The 19,471-nt window shown below is 37.3% G+C and overlaps 1 protein-coding gene across 4 annotated transcripts in view; it reads right to left on the bottom strand.

The window, feature by feature from the left end:
• Stk39 (serine/threonine kinase 39) overlaps positions 1-19,471 on the bottom strand; it is a 262,474-nt gene that overhangs the window by 42,441 nt on the left and 200,562 nt on the right. For all 4 annotated transcript variants that reach the window (XM_090342707.1, XM_090342706.1, XM_090342705.1 and 1 more), the window contains exons 15-16: positions 13,378-13,430; positions 8,898-8,966 (exon numbers count right to left, since the gene is read on the bottom strand). In XM_090342707.1, the coding sequence (XP_090198833.1) occupies positions 8,898-8,966; positions 13,378-13,430 (122 nt within the window). The remainder of the gene's footprint in view (positions 1-8,897; positions 8,967-13,377; positions 13,431-19,471) is intronic.

The following is a 19,471-nucleotide window of genomic DNA, read 5'->3' as shown; positions in this document are numbered from 1 at the left end:
TATCCTTATATTTGTTAACCCTCTGCTCACTGGCCTGCCTGGACACTCTGGCTTTTTCTACAAAGTTGACTGTTGCCATATATGACCAGTACTGGCAGGCTTAACCTCAGATTTCACTGAGACATCTATCTCTGAGGAGTTCTTTTACCCCCAAATCCAAATAAGGACTCTGTCTTGCTTTATAGCATATTGTTTTATTTTTCCTCCAGAGCAACACTTCTCACAATCTATAATTTCACTGACATTTGTGTATTGGCTTATCTAATGTCTGCCTCTCATTCTACACTGCAAATTTCACTAGGGAAAGGCCTCTGTCTATTTTGATCATGGGATGTACTAGCAGTGAGTAAGTTAAATGCTTTATTTATTGAATGTAGAAGGATAGCAGCTTCAGGGCCTGCATGATAAAGCATGATAGCAGGCTTTTGTCTTCCCCTCTGTATGGAATGAAGCAGAAAGCACTACTCTAGCTAACTCGGGGAATGCTCAGGGCTCTAGTGGAAGCAGCATATCCCATGTCGGCCTGGACCTCTTATGCTAGTGACAGTGATGAGAACTGTCTCTGAGATAGGGAAAAGTGGGAACCAGTGAGAGCATCACTCATTAACAACACTGAAAACATAAACTAAGGACCCTGGGAACCCCCAAGTAATAAACAAAAGTGCATCTGTTTATAGTAGCTAAGAACTGTTAGTTCTCATTTAAACTACATAGATATTTCACACTATGCCTAGAAGTTTATATTATTAATATCTAAACATAAAAAACATTGTTCAGAGTTAAGTATAGAGTTCTATATTTCTGACATAAAACAAATACCACAGGGCTCAATCTAGAGTAAACAATATCATCCTGAAAAATATAAAAAATTAATTTCTCAAACACATTTTTAATTTAATAACCATTTTCATGAACACTAAGAAAAAAAGGAACTTTTCTTCTGTTTAATAAAAATCCTGTGAACAGACCTTAGTGCCAGGGGATATAGAGCACATTAGTCAGAGTAATCTGTGACATCTTAGTACTTCCCAAGAGTAATGATGTTCCAATCATGTTCTCTACCCTATATTCTACAGCTATTAGATGTGTTAACTTCTTATCAAATGGACTTGTTACCGTATCAATCAGCACCACTGACAAAGACATGATTCAGAGGCAGAACAGTGATGGTATGTGAAAAAGTAATAGTTAAACACATAGGGACAGAAAATCAGGTTAGTGCCTACGTTTTATGTGCCTTCTCTTCAGATAGAACAGAAAGATGAAAAGGTATAGAGATTTGGCAGCAAAACTTTGACCTAGGACCCACCTATTCAATGAATTAAAGAGAGGGATAAGTCTGTTCCATTTCTGAAGACCCAGCCAAAAGCCACAAACTTGGATGAAATCTGAGTCTGTTGCTAAGAAGCCTTTCAGGGAGTCTGTTATTGAAGTGACAGTGTATCCCATCACCTCCATGACAGCAAAAAACAACTCAAGGCTGAAAACTTTCCTTGAGGGTAGAGATTAAGACATATTGCAATTAGGAAATTAAGTGTGTGCGTGTGTGTGTGTGTGGTGGTGGGGGGAACTGCTTCCTAAAAGAACTCCTTTACTTTCTGCCATAGTAATCTTTGGTTAGAAAGATGGACTTTGCACTCAGGGCTGTTCATGGGCTTCCTGGCTATAGATGCCTGCTAGATGGTCTGTGACTCATTAGATTTAGAGAACCTCATGGTAAAATCTGTATTGATGGAAGAGCCACCATGAGTAGCAAAGTGTAGTGTGCATTATTTAAAAACAGTTCAAGGCTAAAATTGACACAAATGTTTACCTTACAACAGACAGAGTATCTATCTAATGACAAAGTCAAGTTCTCAGTCAATTAGCAGTTGACCAGGCAAATCTTTTTTCATCTTAAAACAAGTCTAGGGTAATAAAATTCTTATACAACATTTTTTTTGCTAAAAGATGTTATTGTAAAGGTGATGCACAGAGTGGTTACAGTTATATAAGTCAGATAATAAGTCCATTTCATTTTGGACAGTGCCAAACCTTCCCTTGCTCTCTTCTAGTTTTTCCAACCCAGCCCCACTTACAAGTTCTATAGTTCTAGTGTCTAGTGAGGATCACAGCTGCATTTTTTTCATCCTTCTTTCCACCTTTTCTGTGTTGCCCCCCTTGCCTTCTCAAAGAGAAAAAAAAGACAAAATGAAATCAAAATAGTAGTAAGTCCACATGAAACAAAAACTGTTATTTCATAGTTTTTGTTTTTTTATTAAGTTATTTTTTCCTTACTAAGAAGTTACTAAGGAGAACGCTGATAAAGTAACAAATAAGCAATGAGATTATAAATTGGATGAAGAAACATGCCTGTGAAGCTACTAAAAAGCACAACAGCCATCTACTTACTTCTATAATATTGTACTTAGTTTAATATTTTTTGCAGCTCCAGAGGTTTCTGCAATGGGTAGACACACACACACACACACACACACACACACACACACACACACACTGACAACAGCAGACAATGGATCAGTCTACTAATGGAATTAAAAAAATAGAAAGGAAAAGAAAAGACACCGAATGAAAAGCCTACATACTTTGTAGAGCTAGAAAGGTATATTATCATGAAGATTACAGTAGGTTCTCTCTGCTAAAGTAAACCTATTTTGCTTCCACAGGAAGATACCCTTCCAAACAAGAAAAGGCTTATTTTGATTCAAAACTCAAAAGATTTGACTGGATTGAACATACTCTATAGTACAAGGGAATTCTAGCATTTTAAATAAAATAGAACAAAATAGATTTGTGACCAAAGTAATATTCAGTGCTAGGGGTAGTAGGATGAAAGGTGGGGGAAGAGGGAGGGAAGAGGGAGAAAGGAAAGGAACAAGAGGGTAGGAGGTGCGGGGGGCGCAATCTTGTTTCCAGCATTCCACAGAGCAGCAAACAGTTCATTGGGTCTTTAATCTGCAGTACTAATTCTACTCCAGAGTTCAATTGCTATTTATTTAATTCCCCCCCCCCAATGGCCGCCATTCATTCAAATCGGTATTCAGCACTTGAAATACTTTCATATTACTCAGTACAGCCCATCACTTAGACAGGCAGAAAGAGAGAGGGGGGAGGGAGAAAGAGACCAGCATAGTTTCCCCAAAGCATGTTTAATCCTTATTTCTCTTAGAGAATTAAATTTAACATAAAACTTTTGATCAGAAATCACCCAACTATATCTATTGACTTCATTCAACTAACCTCAAGCTTTCCTAAACCCAGAAAAAGTTTAACAGTTTACTTCTTTTTAAAATTATCTGTCATAACAAAGATATAATTTTGTTAATGAAATTGCTTGCTCACTGAATTTCAACCTCAGTAAATACAACAGCATAATCAAGGACTAAATGCAAGAGAGACTATGATCTCTCTTTCCTAAGACTTTAGTTGTGATGGCATACTATTGCCCAATAAATCTCCATCACTCATAGCAGACTTAAATAAGAGCCAGGGAACAGCGTCTGATGCACCTATCCACATGCTTATCAAGGAGCAAAGACTATGTTTATTTCCTACTTTGGAGCCTAAGCATCTTTGTCCGATATATTGAATGATAAAAGCTGAAGCCACCTGGAGGCACTACTGCATTTGGAACATCAATATTAGTTTCAATAAAGTTGTAAATATTCATTATGACAAAAGTGATACCAGTGATACCAGTCAAACACACAAACACACACAATTTAAAACATTAACTGGTCTGATTTCAAAACAGACTCTTAAAGGGAAAAGAATCAAAACAGGAAGAAGAAAAAAGAAGTCAATGATATTGGGAAGACACTGGTGATAAAAAAGTTCTAAAAAAAGCAAAAGTTCTTGAAGGCTGCTTCAAGTAGAAATTAAAGATATGTCCATGAAATTCTACTGTTTCTAAGATAAACCTGAGATGTTTGCTAAAAGCACTAACTTCCAGATCCTAAGCCCAATACTTCTAATGCTGGAACTTGCTCTTCTCCACCATCCCTCCTGCCAAATATGCATTTTCAGTAACTTTCCAAGGTAAGATCCTGATGTAGGTATCTCACAGTCCATGCCTGAGAAGCACTGATGGACAGATGACCCTCCAGGCCAATGATATTTGCTTCCCCCAAAGTGAAACTCAAAAGTCAGGTGCTAAGTTACTTCACAAGATAGAAAAGCAATGGAAAGGAGAAAGAAGGGTAGGAGGGAGAGGGAGAGAGTGGGAAGAGAAGAATGTAGAAAAGAGAAGAAAATAATAATAGGAAGGAGAGAAGGAGAGGGAAGTGAGGGAGACAGAAGAGAAGGAGGGAGGGAGAAAGAAAGGACAAGGGATAGAGAAAAAAGAAAAATTAGAAAAGAAAATGGTGACTTTCATTTTTAGGTACTTTTGAATTGTCCAAATGTTTTAATTCATATGTTCATTGAGGGCTGTTTATCAAATGAATTCTGTTATCATATTTATTCCAGCCCCTATGTGTGGCAAGGATAGCAATAATAACAGGGAAGACAGGCCTGAACCTAAAAGATGGTACTAGCAAATATAGCAGGATAAAAACTGCATGTCACACAGTGGTAAAAGTCTAGTTCTCAGGCATTCTAGGCCAGAATAAGCTATCCTGAAGACTATGGTAGGGAAGTGACAGGCAGCAGAGAAGTCCACATGGAGGTGGCGTGTCTTGCAAAGTAATTAAGCTTTGAGCATAATTTTTCAAGAGCAGACAAAAATATTCCATGAACATGAACAATATGTTCAGAAGGCCCCACAAAGAGCTCATGGGAACATGTGCCATCCAAAGAAACTTTGCTTTAGTGACAGGTAGTTGGCCAAGCTCAGAATTTATAGGAGGAAAATGTTTCAAAATGAATGCAAAAATACAGCTCCCCTCTTGGGAGGCAGAAATTCCAACATCTGTCTGTTAAATGAAATAGACACATACAGCTAGGCACAGGCACGGTGGCTCACACCTGCAATCCTAGCTACTCAGGAGGCTGAGATCTGAGGATTGCTATTCAAAGCCAAAGCCCAGCTGGGCACTAAAGTCCATGAGACTCTTATCTCCAATTAATCACCAGAAAACCAGAATGGCACTGTGACTCAATGATAGGGTAGTAGCCTTGAGCTGAAGAGCTCAGCAACAGTGCCCAGGCCCAGAGAGTTCAAGCCCCATGACCCACAAAAAAAAAAAAAAAAAAACTAGCAAGAGCCTTCAGTTATCACTCCTCTGCTTCTAGATATCGGCCAAACTGCTTAGTCTTCCACACACATTTGCAGTTCACTACTGGTCCTTGCTTCAAGGGGCTACAGAGCAGGTAACAAAACTGCCTAACTTTACCTACTCACAACCATCCTCCTATACGAATGCCCTAACCCTCATGAACAAGAATGACGAGCACAGTGCATCACAAGGCCTGATCAGTATTTAGATCTGGTATTTTCTTTCACATTTGAATGTTGTGTTGTACTATTCCCCTCCTTCACCCTACTCCATCATGCTGCCTTGCAGAAACCCTTCTTTTCAATGGCCTTCTTTAACCAGGAGGGGAAGGCATTTCTCTGAAGCTTCACTATCAGTCCTCTTTGGCAATCCTCTTAAAAATAAATGGAACAGAGACTCAAATCAGCTCCATTTACATTTTTCAGGCAATACAGCTAGGCAAGATAAGCAAATTTATACATGCGTATCGTCAACTTTTTCATCTCACAAACTTATTTTCCTTAAACCCAACAACCACCCAGAAGGCACTGCCAATCTTCTGAATGTCTATTTATACAAGGCTTAAAACCATTTCCGGCTTCTTGCCCGAGGTAGTACTAAATTTAAGCACAACTGAAGAGGGCTTATGATTTTAAACTACAAACACTACATTCCATTTTTGCCCTGCTCCTTCACAAAAGCAGTCATTGCATGTCGCTATACAAGTCTGTCTTCAATACAAACTATGCTTTGTAAGGGTTTGCACACCACAGGCAGATTGCCCTGAAGCCAAGTAATGAAGTTTTGTTGGTTTTTTTTTTTTTGTAACCGATGTTTTCTATGTTATAGTAAAAGCCATAACATCCACTGCACCAAAATAGATGTTACTGCTTTTTTCAGCTTTTACATGCTGCTGTAAGCATTTACACCAAATCAAAAGAAAATGCTGATGGGAAAAATACCAGATTTTTTTAATCTATTTAAATGTTAGCAAATTTATATTATAGAAATAGAAGAAAAACACATGTAAGAAATCATTCAATTCTCTATGAGAACTGGATTTTTCTTTTACCTAGCCTTCCTCAAGTGAATTTATTTGATATTTTGGAACTGCTACTTGAATTCTGTGGTATTGAAAGTCTTAAAAACACTAGGATCCTTTATTTAAAAGTAAACTCTGTTTCTGAAGAAAGCATTCTGAGATATCTATATTTCAAAATGGAATGTTTATCTCTGACAAGTGTTTACCAAGGGCCCACTATAAGAAGTGAACATGTTGTGGCATTGTACATGTAACACTTTAGGAAGTAGATAGGAATTCTGGCCATCAAGAACTTGATGGAGAGCCACGTAGTACATTCAAGAGGCAGAGGTAGGAGGACTAAGAGTCTAGGTATAGCCTAAAACATACAGAAAGCTTGAAGGCAGCCTGATCCATGGGATACCCTCTGAAACAGAGAAAAGATAGAAACACTATGGATTTTCCAGCTCTAGATATTTCTTATATGGAATCACATGACCTTCTGTGTCAGACTTACTACCAGGATCTTTCCACTGTTGAGATAAGAACGGGATGAAGGGAGACAAGGACAGAGGCTGAGAAACCAGTGAAGAAGCAAATGTGATAATGCAACTAAAAGACTAAAGGATCTTGAAGCAAGATGGGAGGCAAAGTGGTAACTTATGGCCAAATACTGAGCACATCAGGTTTAGGTGGATGTGGGGTATGAAACACAGAAATTTCAAGGAGAATTCCCAGGAATTGGCTTAAGCACCTGGAAAATTAGAGCTGTCCTTATTCAACAGTGTAAGACTACTGGCAGGAATAGTCTTGGAAGAAATACCAAGGGGTGAATTTTGAAGATGTGAGTTAAAATTCAGATGATCTATTATCCTTGCAGTGAAAAATACTAAAAAGAGAGCTGGAGACAGGGCCAGGAGTATAGCCTAGTGCTCACCCAGCATGCACAAAGCCCTGGAATAGATTCCTTGGGTCCATATACACAGAAAAAGGCAGAAGTGGTGCTGTGGCAGAGTGTTAGTCTTGAGCAAAATGTGTCCAAGGACAATGCCCAGGCTCTAAGTTCAAGCCCCAGAACTGGCAAACAGAAAAAAGGGGAGGGAGAGAGAGTAGGGGGAGAGAGAGAGGGAATGGGGGGAGGGAGAGGAACTGGAGGGGAGGGAGAGGAAATGGGGGGAGAGAGAGGAAGAGGGCACTGGATATGAATCTACAATGTAAAGGAGAAGTCTGAGTCAGAGATATAAATGTATGTTTTAGAGACTAGAAGGTATTTAATACCATAAAGCCAGGTGAGATTACCAAAGGAGTTAGTATCTATTGGAAAAGAAACTGTCCAGAGAAAGAGTACTTGGACACATCAAGATTCACAGGTTAGCAAAATGAGCAGTGAAAAAAAAAAAAAAAAGACTGAGAATGGTATTCCAGTATGGTGAGAGGATCAAGAAAGGATGGATTTGTAGAAACACCGCATCAAGATGTATCAAGATATATCAAGATGTAGTGTTAAGGGAAGGCTTTTCTTTTTGTAATATGGGGAAAAAAGAAAATATATTCATTTATTGATGGTATATATATATATATACAGTAAAGAAAGCACATATGACAAGGGAAGCAGAACAGCAGGAATTGGTTAGAGAGGATGAGATCAAATATTTTATCTATCAAGTAACTGACAATTAAAATAGAAAATGACATCAGCTTCAGGGCCAAGGTTTTTAAGCTGATTTTTCCTGGGGCACACAAGAACTACTTCCACTACAAGTTTCCTGGAATGATCCGTGTTGTTTTAAGATATTAAAAAAAAAGCCAGAAGCTTTCTGGCTATTTATTGTAGTTAAAACATTTTAATAAGGTAGATAAACTGTATAGGATATTAGAGGGACAAGGATTTGTAGTTAAGAAGATACTATGTAAGAAAGTTATGCCCATCTTTCTTTACCTTAATGTTGGTAGTCTGGGCAAAACCATATGATATCTGTCTGCACATCATAGATTCTCTCCCTCATCCACCTTGGCACATCTGCATGCTTGCTTAATCCTGTAGGTGTACTCAGGCTTAGCAGGCTTCACTGTCTCCATGCAGCTTTCTTTTGATTAGAAAACTGGTAGAAAGACCCATGCTTTCAGAGTAAAGTGGTCCTTGCACAACCCAAAGCACTGAATCTATTTAGGAATTCATTTTCTAAACTACAGAACAAAATGTCTAGCCTGACTGATCTTTAAGTCCCTCCCCTAACCTCAAGACTTTGGGATGACTGCTGCTAACAGCTGGGGCCATTAACATCAAAGTATAATAGGAAGATCAAAAAAACTTGGAAAAAGTGGTCTGGAGATTCCCATACATTGCTATACAGAATTTACAGCACCTGATGCTTGCTAAATTATAGGCTTTTTGGCTCCTCTGGATTCTTTGTGGTATGTCCCATGAGTAAGAAGTCTCATTAGATATATTTATGTTGAAAGAGAGATACACAATCACATGAAGACCTTATGAAGAAAAACAATAAAATATGATTCTTAAATATTCTTTACATAAGAATATCATTAATGATATGTTTTTCTACAATTCAGGATGAACTATTCCTCAATAAACACTTTTGTTCTGAATACATTTCTTTTGTTCTGAATACATTTCTGTAAGGTATATCAATAAAATGACACTGTATATTAAAAAAATTTACCTATAACTACATCATGACCATCAACCAAGCCAGCAGAAAAGAGCTCCTGAGATACACCATCTGCCGTATCTGTCCAAATGTGAAACGAATATGTGTTAGTAACCACAAAATTAAAAATAACAATCTGCTACAATGTACAATATGTACTTTTCATTTGCAACCCAAGAGTTTAAATTCAACAATTTAGATTTTATCAGGAGAAAAAGAATCAGAAGCAACATGAAACATGTTTTCCCCCAAGTACAATTTACATGTTGCTATTCATTTAACGTATGATATAATAAAATTCTTTTTTTGCATTTTTGGTAAATGATAATATTCTTCTGCTACCATCTGAATCAATCCTCCAGTACACCTCTAGAAGATAGAAGGGTTTCCTATGACACTGCTTTTTTTTTCTTACCAAGGTTAATTCTAGCTATCATCAATTCTCTTCAATCATTAGAAGCTAGTGAGTCAGAATTTATGGCAAAGGTTGAATGGGTAACATCTGATACAACCTTAGATTTAGTATAAACAGTCCACGAGCTTGTTGGACTATTAAGATGAGCTATTTGAATTTATGCTCTTAAGAAACTCCTTTAACATGACATTGATCATTTGATAGCAACAGATTCATTCCCTCTGAAAACGTGGTTGAGTAAAATAATGTGTTTTCACAATGATAAGTGACTGGAGTTGGCAATCTCATAAAGATGGCCCGAACAGGCTGTGACAAGTGAATGTAGCTGAAATTACTTAATTGAAACGTTGTGAATGAACATGATAACTTTGTTATCTTCTGTTTGAAGAGTTTGTGAAGGAGAACTGAGAAAATGCAACATGCTCCAAAAAGCACACCGAACCCTGTGCATTTTCAAGGGAGAAGACTTGGACCCCAAAGCCTTTTGATCTTCCCTGAAGCTTCCAGGACTGTAGCTGAACAGGAGCAGCACGTAACAGTGTAGATGGCAATCTGACGGTGTCTTCCAAAGTATAGCTGCTGAATCATGCAACATCTAAGCAGTTCATCAAGCCAGAAGCTGCCCTAATCATAAGCTGCATGTGGTGATCAAAGATAGAGGGGTAAACATAAGTGTGAAGCTGGAGGTTCACTTGTCTTTTGTATTCTTAGGATTTAAAGCACTTGTCCCAATGTCTGACCAAGTAAATACTTAATAAATGGTAATGGTAGACTAAGAGGGTAGCCTAGTAGTAGCATGCTCACCTAGCATCCACGAAGACCTGGGTTCAATTTCTTGGTACCACATACTCAGAAAAAGGCATAAATGGCACTGTAGCCCAAGTGGCAGAGTACTAGCCTTGAATAGAACAGTGTCCAAGGACAGTGCCCAGACCTTGAGTTCAAACCCCAGGACGTCCATTAAAAAAAAATCACAATGGTAATGGTGAAATGATGATGGCCCAACAAGAGGCGACCTCTGTATCTTATACTCCTGTGCATTCTTTTAGCTTTTTCATATGCAGGTGAACTCTCCAAGTCAAATCTCCACTAAAATTTGAAATCCACTGTATACATTTTATATTTCCAAAGATCTGTTATACTTCCACTTCATTGATTCTATTCCATAATAAATTCAAATAAGAAGCAAATACATAGGATATACAGATCCTGACAAACTATGCAAATCTTCATAAGGCAGACTTATGCTAGACCTTGTCTTCTTTTGTCAGAGATACAAAAATACTTTAAGAATGTCTCTGTGATCAGATAATCTTGAACCTGAGGATAGTATAATTAAAAACTATTCCAAGGACAACTTCATTTTCTGAAGATGGTAGAATATTGACCCTTAGAGACTCCATCTTCTTTGGATGCCAACTAACTGCTCAGGAATAGAAGACAGATTATACTAGTAAAGTGACTAACCCCTAGTGTGCAGGGCGTATCAGAGACAGTCATTTTACTTTCATTGATCAATCATTGTTAAGGTATTTCAGTGAGATAAAATATCTCTAAAGCATCAAACAATTATGTATGTGAATAAGGTACTATAATCCTATAATAATGGATAAGCAATGCCACATTTGAAGACTAGTAAAAAAGTGGTACCATAGCAATAGACTTTTCCAAATGATTAAGGTATACAACATGTTCTTCTACTTTTAGTACTCTTGGACACCAGATGAGTAATATTAAAAGTGCAAACAGTTAATGTTAGCTGGTTCCTAAGGGAATCACTCTTACCCCTCCTCTCTTTGTGCTTAACAGCCCTTTTCTATGCATATAGCAATTTATAACATTTATGTGAAATAATTATTTCATGTTACATCAGTAATTTACTCTTTCTTAAAGCTCTTTATTGTTTAGCAGTTCCTAATGTCTACACAAGTAATACTATATTAACATTGCCTTTCCAGAACACACACCAAGACAGGCTAAAATGCCTGCCCTCAAAAGAAAGCCACAAATATTTTACGTGTCTGTTACACTTCCTGTCATGTATACTTGTTCATGCTTACATGAAGCTCGAATATAGTGAATATGTGGTGTGCACGCACAGACACACTGCAGACAATGCCTGAAATGCAGATAGCATTAGGAGCTACATAGGCACAGCTATCCAAAGTGAGGTTTCCAACCATAACAAGTCTATGCCACTGCCCATAAAGGAAGTCAGGAAATCAGTGCTAATGGTCGAATGAGCGACAAAAGCAGAAACTCTTGATCTACTCCTAGCCAATGGAGCCACCAAGGCCTCTGAAAGTGGCCAGTGATGTTGATAGGAACATCTTACCCAAACATAGCCTCAACTCAGAAACTGGTTTCTTTGTTACCTCTTAAAATTAAAATTGATTTTTATTGTTGCAGTCAGTCAATTTTAAGCTATCAAATGAAAAGAAACAACCTTAAAATAACAATCTGTTCTTTTTACTTACTATACTTGAAACATTTATTATATAATTACTTATTATATTTTATAGAAAATTGCCTGGTCAATACTTTTATATTATGACAAAATAGATGTCTTTTTGATAACCCTCAGTGGTATTGTATGATTTCATAGGCTGATTTTAAATTGTTACAGATGGTTATACCCAGAAAGAAAAAAATCAATTAGCAAACTCATTATAGCCGTGAGGATATTTATTTTGTAAACTGCATTTCATGTTTAGACTTGATCCAAAAATACTGAAAATAATTTGCCTTTAGAGAGGACTAGCTATCAGAACTGGAGTGAGCAGGTCATTATATTCCATTTGCTTTTTTAAGCATTAAAAATTTCTGAAAATGAACACACATTTAGATGAGACTCTCCATCTTTCTGAAATAAGTACCTTCACTTTGACACCTAGAGACATTGGAGTAGGGGTCAAAGAAGTATACTGACCAGCTTTTAAACAAGAAATTCTACTTTGAGGTCTGAAATGTATGTAAAGCTCCAATAGCTAAAATAAATATTAAAAGTTACAGCTTATATGCAATAGTAAAATAGAATGCATGAGACTGATATAGTTTAGAAAGGTAATTGGTGTAGACACATGGGAACTTGTTTTCACATATATAAAAATCAGAATGCTGCGTTCAGGAAAGTTACAATCTTAGCATAAGTATCTGAGTTCTATTTCTGTAGGTTATGTTGGTTACCAACAAACTAATGAAAACACTAATATTTTCTTTATTTCCAGATAAAATGTTAAATTTATTAAGCATTTGTACCATTAATTTCTTTTTTATTAATTTTATTTATTGTCAGAATGATGAACAGAGGGACTACAGTTACATTCACAAAGTAGTGAATATATTACTTCTTGAACATTGTTATCCCTTAAAAGCTACTAAATCTTTTCACCTCTGGAAACTATTTTTTATTATGTATCTGTAGTCTACCAAGATATCATGATTTTCACTTGCATACTAGAACAACAACAACAAAAATCACACTTGATTTTTATTCTAGACATCCACACCTGAAGGAACAACCAGTCTAGCCTGTAAGAAGTTTTAATAATTTATTTCCAATACTCAATTGTATTCAATTACAAGACTGCTTTACTTAAGCCAGCTTACTCCTCACGCCAACAGCCCATAGAGGTCAGGCCCCAGTCACTCCTCAATAGAGGCTTAGTGTAACCAAACTGAGGTCAAAGAGGCAAAGCTTATTGCCTTTGGAATGACAAAATGCAGCTTCACCCTCATTAGGACGCCAAATGCTTCTTACTGTACTCATCTTGATTTCCCTTAGGCCCTGCATTACCATCCCAGTACTTACTTTCATGGTTGAACTAACAGATCCAATTTACATGTGTATATACACCATGTCACGTGTGTCACTGGGATCTATGTAGTCAGTCATGATTCAGTTAAGAAAACATGGCAATTCGCAAAAGTATTTTCTTCCTACCATCCCTCTTTTTTCCTCCCTTTGTGTTTAGACAAAGCTTTTTTTCTGAATAGGAAAGAATAAACCACATGCTTGAAATCAATTTCTGAAACGCTGCTTGTAGCACTAAAATAATAATTTCAATTAAAGCTTACCTCTTCCAGGAGTAAATTCAAATCGTATGTCATTAAGTTCCTTTCTGGAGTTTCTGAAATACATAATGTGTGGCACATTAAAATCTAATAAGGAAGGGCTTAATCAAACAAAATTAATTCCAATTTTTACAAGATGCTGCTAATATGTAGATGAAATTTTACAGTTTTAATGCACCCTTAGTGTACCCTTTAGTGCACTCTTACTGGAGTAATAATACACAATTGAAGAAATTCATTTATTTGACAGAATGTACCTTATACAAATATGCTTATATCATAAAACTCCCAAATCAAATTTTCATTTTACAAAATCTCTAAGTTTAAGCAGAAGCCTTAGTCTAAAATATGATATCCTCTGTAGTTGTCATACCTTTCCTAGGAAAATAATGTTTCATTAACCAAATTTTAAAGAAAACCATCAGGGAAGGCAGTATCAGTAGCAAGAATTAAAGATAGAATTATACATTAAATCATGGAACAAAATGCCAAACCAACAAGTGTATTTTATAGTTTAAAATTGTATCAAAAAGCCTGATGTGAGAGGCTCACGCCTTCAATTCCAGTTACATGGGAGACTGAGACTGGGAGGATCATGGAGTAAAGCAAGCCAGGACAGAAAAAAAAAAAATGATGGTATACATGTGCTCCTAGACACAACAGGAAGCATAACTCCATGTCTGCTCTGAGGCTTTCCCATTCTTCCCTTGGAGTTTCCCAGGTTTTATCAGCACTCTCTCTAGAGGAAAAAATGGGACCAGAGGTTATTTACAATTCCTACCACTACAAGCCTCAGTGAGGACATTCTGGGAATCTGACATCTGAAAAATGTGGGTCCTTGAGCTAAAAAAGAAGGTTCATAACCCACAGATGTAGTTGTACATAATCAAAATGTTCAGACTAATACAACCCTGCCTTGGAGAGAGTGCTGATTGTATGTTGCAACATTGTTTGAAAAATCTCAGGTGCCTTAAACAACCAATATCACCACAGATTTACATAGTGCTCTCGAATACTACTTACATAGTGTTCTTGAAAACTTTGGTCTTAGAACCTCTTTCCATTCTTAGAAACTAATCTAGAAGCTAGGTGCTGCCGACTCACACCTGTAATCCTACTTATTCAGGAAGGTGAGATCTGAGTAACAGGGTTTGAAGCCAGAAAGGGGCAGGAAAGTCTGTGAAACTGTTGTCTCCAATGAACTTCCCCCAGAAAAAAAAAAACAGTGGGAAATGGAGCGGTGGCTCAGGAGGTATATCACTAGCCTTAAGCAAAAAACTCAAGGACCTTGCCCAGGCTGAGTTTAAGCCTGGAGACTGGCACAAAAGGGAAAAATAAAGTTATTTAGGGCCCTTATAAAGCTTCTATTCATGTCACCTATATCTTGCAAATTTTATTATATCACAGGCTAAAACAAAATTTTAAATGCTAGTTAATTTCTTTGAAAAATTACAGATAATTAGCTTATGTCATATATTTCTTTTTTGCTCTTTTTCTGGTCCTGGTGCTTGAACTATGGGCTTGGACATTGCCTCTGATTTCCTTTTGCTCAGGCTGGAGATCTATCAATTGAGCTACAGCTTCACTTCTGGCTGTGTGTGTGTGTGTGTGTGTGTGTGTGTGTGTGTGTGTGTATGTGTGATTAACTGGAGGTAAGAGTCTCATGGATTTTTCTGCCAGGTTTTGCATCCAACTGAGATCCTCAGCTCTCAGCCTCCAGAGTACTAGGATGATAGGCAGGAGCCCTGGGTATCCAGGAACAATGTAAATTGAATTAAAACTTATTTTCAGGCTGGAGATAATTTAGTGAAAATTATTTTCAGTCTCTGTGGTGCCAATCCCTCTCAGGTGCCAAGAGACATCTGTATATACATCTGTATATACATATAATCTCATTTGATTCTAACAATGAGTCTTTGAGATATGCAAAGAAGTATTGCTGGTTTCCTGTCACTTATATTTTTTCTGCCTCCATTGCCACTCAACTATTGTTAGATGATTATAGTAAATTAATTTTTCCAAGTTTAAAAATGTAATGTGTGAAACATGGAATGGGGTATCAATGTTCAAAATGTAATGTACCTACTACTGATGAATGTAGCTATAACCCCTCTATACATCACCCCAACAACAAAATACAATAATATATATACACATATATATGTATGTATTTATGCATGTATGTATGTATGTATAATGCATAATTCTATATTGAATATTTCTAATGTTGCTTTTTGGGCCAAGGCAACATTGCCCAATATTTTTCATGTTATCATAAAACAGTCACCATGCATTCGTTTCTTTATAATCTTGATTTGCATGCTGTACATGAGAAGTGGTTAAATTAGAACCACAATAAGAGAAAACAATCACTAAAACAAGTACTATTAATGTTATTCAATAATAAAAAAAGCCCACAAAATGAACACTAATAACACTGTTTGCTTTTCTTCTGATCTGTCTGTTTTAAATTCACTTTTCTACTACAGTCATTATAAAAGCAGTATAAGAACTGTATCCAGTGTATCATAATGCATATCTTGATTACTTAAATATTATTACTACAAAAGTAATGCCCAAAGCATAATCTTGATCAACATAAACTGCAGTTCAGTGATGGAGGTTGGCTGTGACTAGTCAAATTACTATTTTATGACTCTGAACCTAAGATCTTCACCTTTGGAAAGATCACAGTGATTGATGATAAGTTGTAGACTTGTCCCATCACAATGAATTATACATGGAAAAATGCCTAATTGATTATAACTACTGAAGGTCATGCTTTTATAAGGAATTAATCTTTCCAAGCCTCATACTTAACACCTTTAATTGAAAGTACATTTACTTTAATTGGTATTACACAGGATATTCCTGATTTCAGGTAAGCTGAAAATAAGTTTGATTTAAGGCCAGAAATTAAGCCTGTGTAACCTTACAGGAAAACCATAAAACTCCAGAGTAACACTTTGAAGACCTATGCTGTAATTGATGGTTCTTGATCTGTTAAATGAAAAGTCTGGAGATTATAAATGCACATCTCCTTGCTATCCATTGCCTACATATATTGTGCCAAAAATATAAATGGCTTTAGATCCTGGTAGGAAATTTATTTTTAAAAAATAAGAGATAAGCTGGGTGAGGTAGCTCATGCCAGCAATCCTAGCTAATCAGGAGGCTGAGATCTGAGAGTCCAGGTTCAAAGGCAGCCCAGATACAAAAGGACCTGATACTCTTATCTCCAATTAACCTCTAGATAATGGGAAATAGGGAAATAGGGCTTGACTCACGGGTAGGGTTGTAGCCTTGAGCTGAGGAGCTCAGGGACAGTGGCCAGGCAGAATTCAAGCCCATGAATCACAAAATAAATAAATAAATAAGACAAAATTAAATAGTTTGACAACGGAAATTTACAATAGAACATTGTGTGGCAAAAAGGGTTTCCATTTCTCTTATCTTGGTGCTGAACCCACTAGGTCATCAATATTTAAGGTTTCTGTACATCCTCTTCCTGAGCTATTTATGCACATAACATCAAATATACAAATATGCTTAATGCAGATAAAGCAGAAGACTATAATTACTTGTCTGTAACCTTATAATGGTATCTCTCCTCTCTCTGTCTTTGTGTGTGTCTCTCTGTTTCACTTCTCTGTCTCACTCTGTCTCTCTTTCTCTGTCACTAAAGCAGGAATGAAGTATAAACTTTTGAGTCTTGTGCTTATTTGCTTGGCTGATGTTTTGCATTTTATCCTCATCACCAGCTAGTCTTTTGGCTGGTTAACCAAAGATAATAGTCTCATAGACTTTTCTGCCAGGTTGGCTTTAAACAGAGATCTTCTGTATCTCAGCCTACAGAGTAGAGTAGTACAGCTGTACCACCAGTGCCCACCTGAGTATGTCCATTTTAGTTCACTGAAAAATTTCTCATTTTCCTATGTATAGCTACATAGTGTTACATCATATGTAGATCTATGAATATGAAATCTGTTTATGGACAGATTTCCAAATCATTCACTATTATATACAATTCTTCAACGAATAACCTTATTCTCGAGTTCTTTTGCTGCAAAGATGAGTATAAAAACTAAATTGCTAAAAATGAATTATTTGATCATAGAATGCATGCATTTGCAACTTGATAGACATTGAAAAATTCTGTTCATTTAAATGTCAGCAATATTTACTCTGACTTGCATTATTTTCCATTTTTACAATCCTAAATTTTATGTACAAAGGGCTTAGTTTTGGTATTTCCATAAATGTATACAATGTACCCCAACCCAGTTTATTCTTCTATACACCCTCCTTCTTTCTTCCTTGTTAGACAATTTCAGCAGGGTTTGTTATTCTGATTTTCACACATGTGTATAAGGAATGTTGACCACATTCATCCCCAGCTTTACCTTCTCAGTGGCAATCGGTAAGCACCATTGTATGAATTTTAAATGATTAAAGATCAGGAAGATGTGAGGCTACACCAGCAAGAAAGCTGATTCCCGGAAAAAGTGGGAGTCTAGTACTCAGTACCAGCTGGCTGAAATCAGGAAGGAATTTGAGCTGCTGATAAATATTCAGACTTTTCAGAGAAAAATCTGACATTACACATGAAATTCCATAATTTCCCCTCTCTTACCCCTCCCCCCCCACCCTATATCTCTCCATTCCTGTGGCTTGGACTCGGGCCTAAGCATTGTCTTTTGGTGTTCTGCAAGGCCACCACTCTAACACTTGAGCCACAGCACCACTTCTGGTGCTTTCTGTGTGTGTGATACGGAAGAATCAAATCCAGATTTTCATGCATGCCAGGCAAGCACTCTACCATTAGGCCATGCTCCCAGCCATGGTCTCAATTCTTGATACATAATTTAAAAACTAACACTAATGTGTCGGCTAGATTCAGTCAACTACCATTCATTAGTGAGGCTACATGTAAAATATAACTTGTGCTGATATTAACACATAGGCATGGGCAGTAGAGCTCATAAAATTTTCTGAAATGGTAAGACTGTGATGTTATTTTTGAGGATCTACTGAAAAGGAGTCACATAAATAATGCATTGGCCCACAGACCGAGAGTATGAGAGAAATTAATCATGGCAAAGAAAAATAAAGCTGCAGGAATTTAAGGAAAACCAAAATAGAATTCATAAACATATAAATTTCAAACTGATTTTTCAGAAGTTTTTTCACTTCTATTTATCATTGACAACCTTTTTTTGTTATGTCTATTCAAAGTGAGAGGTTTAAAGATACAGACTTGAACATAGATTTTTCTCCTTGTTTCCAATTCACCTTCAAGTGACCCAGTGAGCACTGAAAGAGAGCAGCTGAGAAAGAGGGTGGTGAAGAGAGACACATAAGTGAGCTCAGAACTTCTCCCGGTGGACAATATACAAAAGGTTGGTAAGGCAGAACTGGACATATCACATTATGTAAGCATTTATCTGTGTCTCTTCATGTGCTGTGTCAGGACCATCTAATAGTCCTGGAGGCTCCAAAGCCAAAACATTTATTTGTTCAGGATTATGCACTCTTCACCTTTATTTGACTGTTCCTTAGTGTATGCCAATGAAAGTACAGGAGCCCTTGCTACATAAGAGCCTGAAAGGGGAAGACATCTACAGACCACCAGCTATCAGAGGGCATAAGAAGAGGAGCTGTCATGAGCTCCAGCTGTCTGGAGCATAGAGATGCTCCAGAGTGAGGAAGAAGGCTCACTAGCTCCACAGCTCTGAGGTTGGAACAGCTCCTTGGAGCCGGGTGAGGGCTCTGGAAGCGGCCCCTCCCTCTAGGCAGCAGAGGATTGCTAAGGCAACATCCAGCTTCTCCCTTACTTTTACTTGAAATTCCAGGTCAGGGTGAGGTTGTTGGTGTCCAGGTCATTTCAAAGGGACTCCTATAAACTCTGTTCCTAGAATGGGCCCTTCTGTGGGTGTGGCCAGGGATCCACTTTTGTCATTTTTAGCTTGGCTTTCTTTTTGTCCTGCTCAACACATTGAACTGGAAGTTAGCCCCACAGGCCAAGGAAAAGAAATAGACTACAGTTCCAATGAAGGTGTCTGGGATTTCTTCCTCAAACCACAGAAGGCAGCTGGTG

The sequence above is a fragment of the Megascapheus bottae genome, chromosome 12 (genome assembly GCF_031878675.1).
Source record: "Megascapheus bottae isolate mThoBot1 chromosome 12, mThoBot2.hap1, whole genome shotgun sequence".
Taxonomy (NCBI): domain Eukaryota; kingdom Metazoa; phylum Chordata; class Mammalia; order Rodentia; family Geomyidae; genus Megascapheus; species Megascapheus bottae.
Note: the sequence above shows the minus strand (reverse complement) of the source record. Positions and strands in the feature narration are given on the sequence as shown.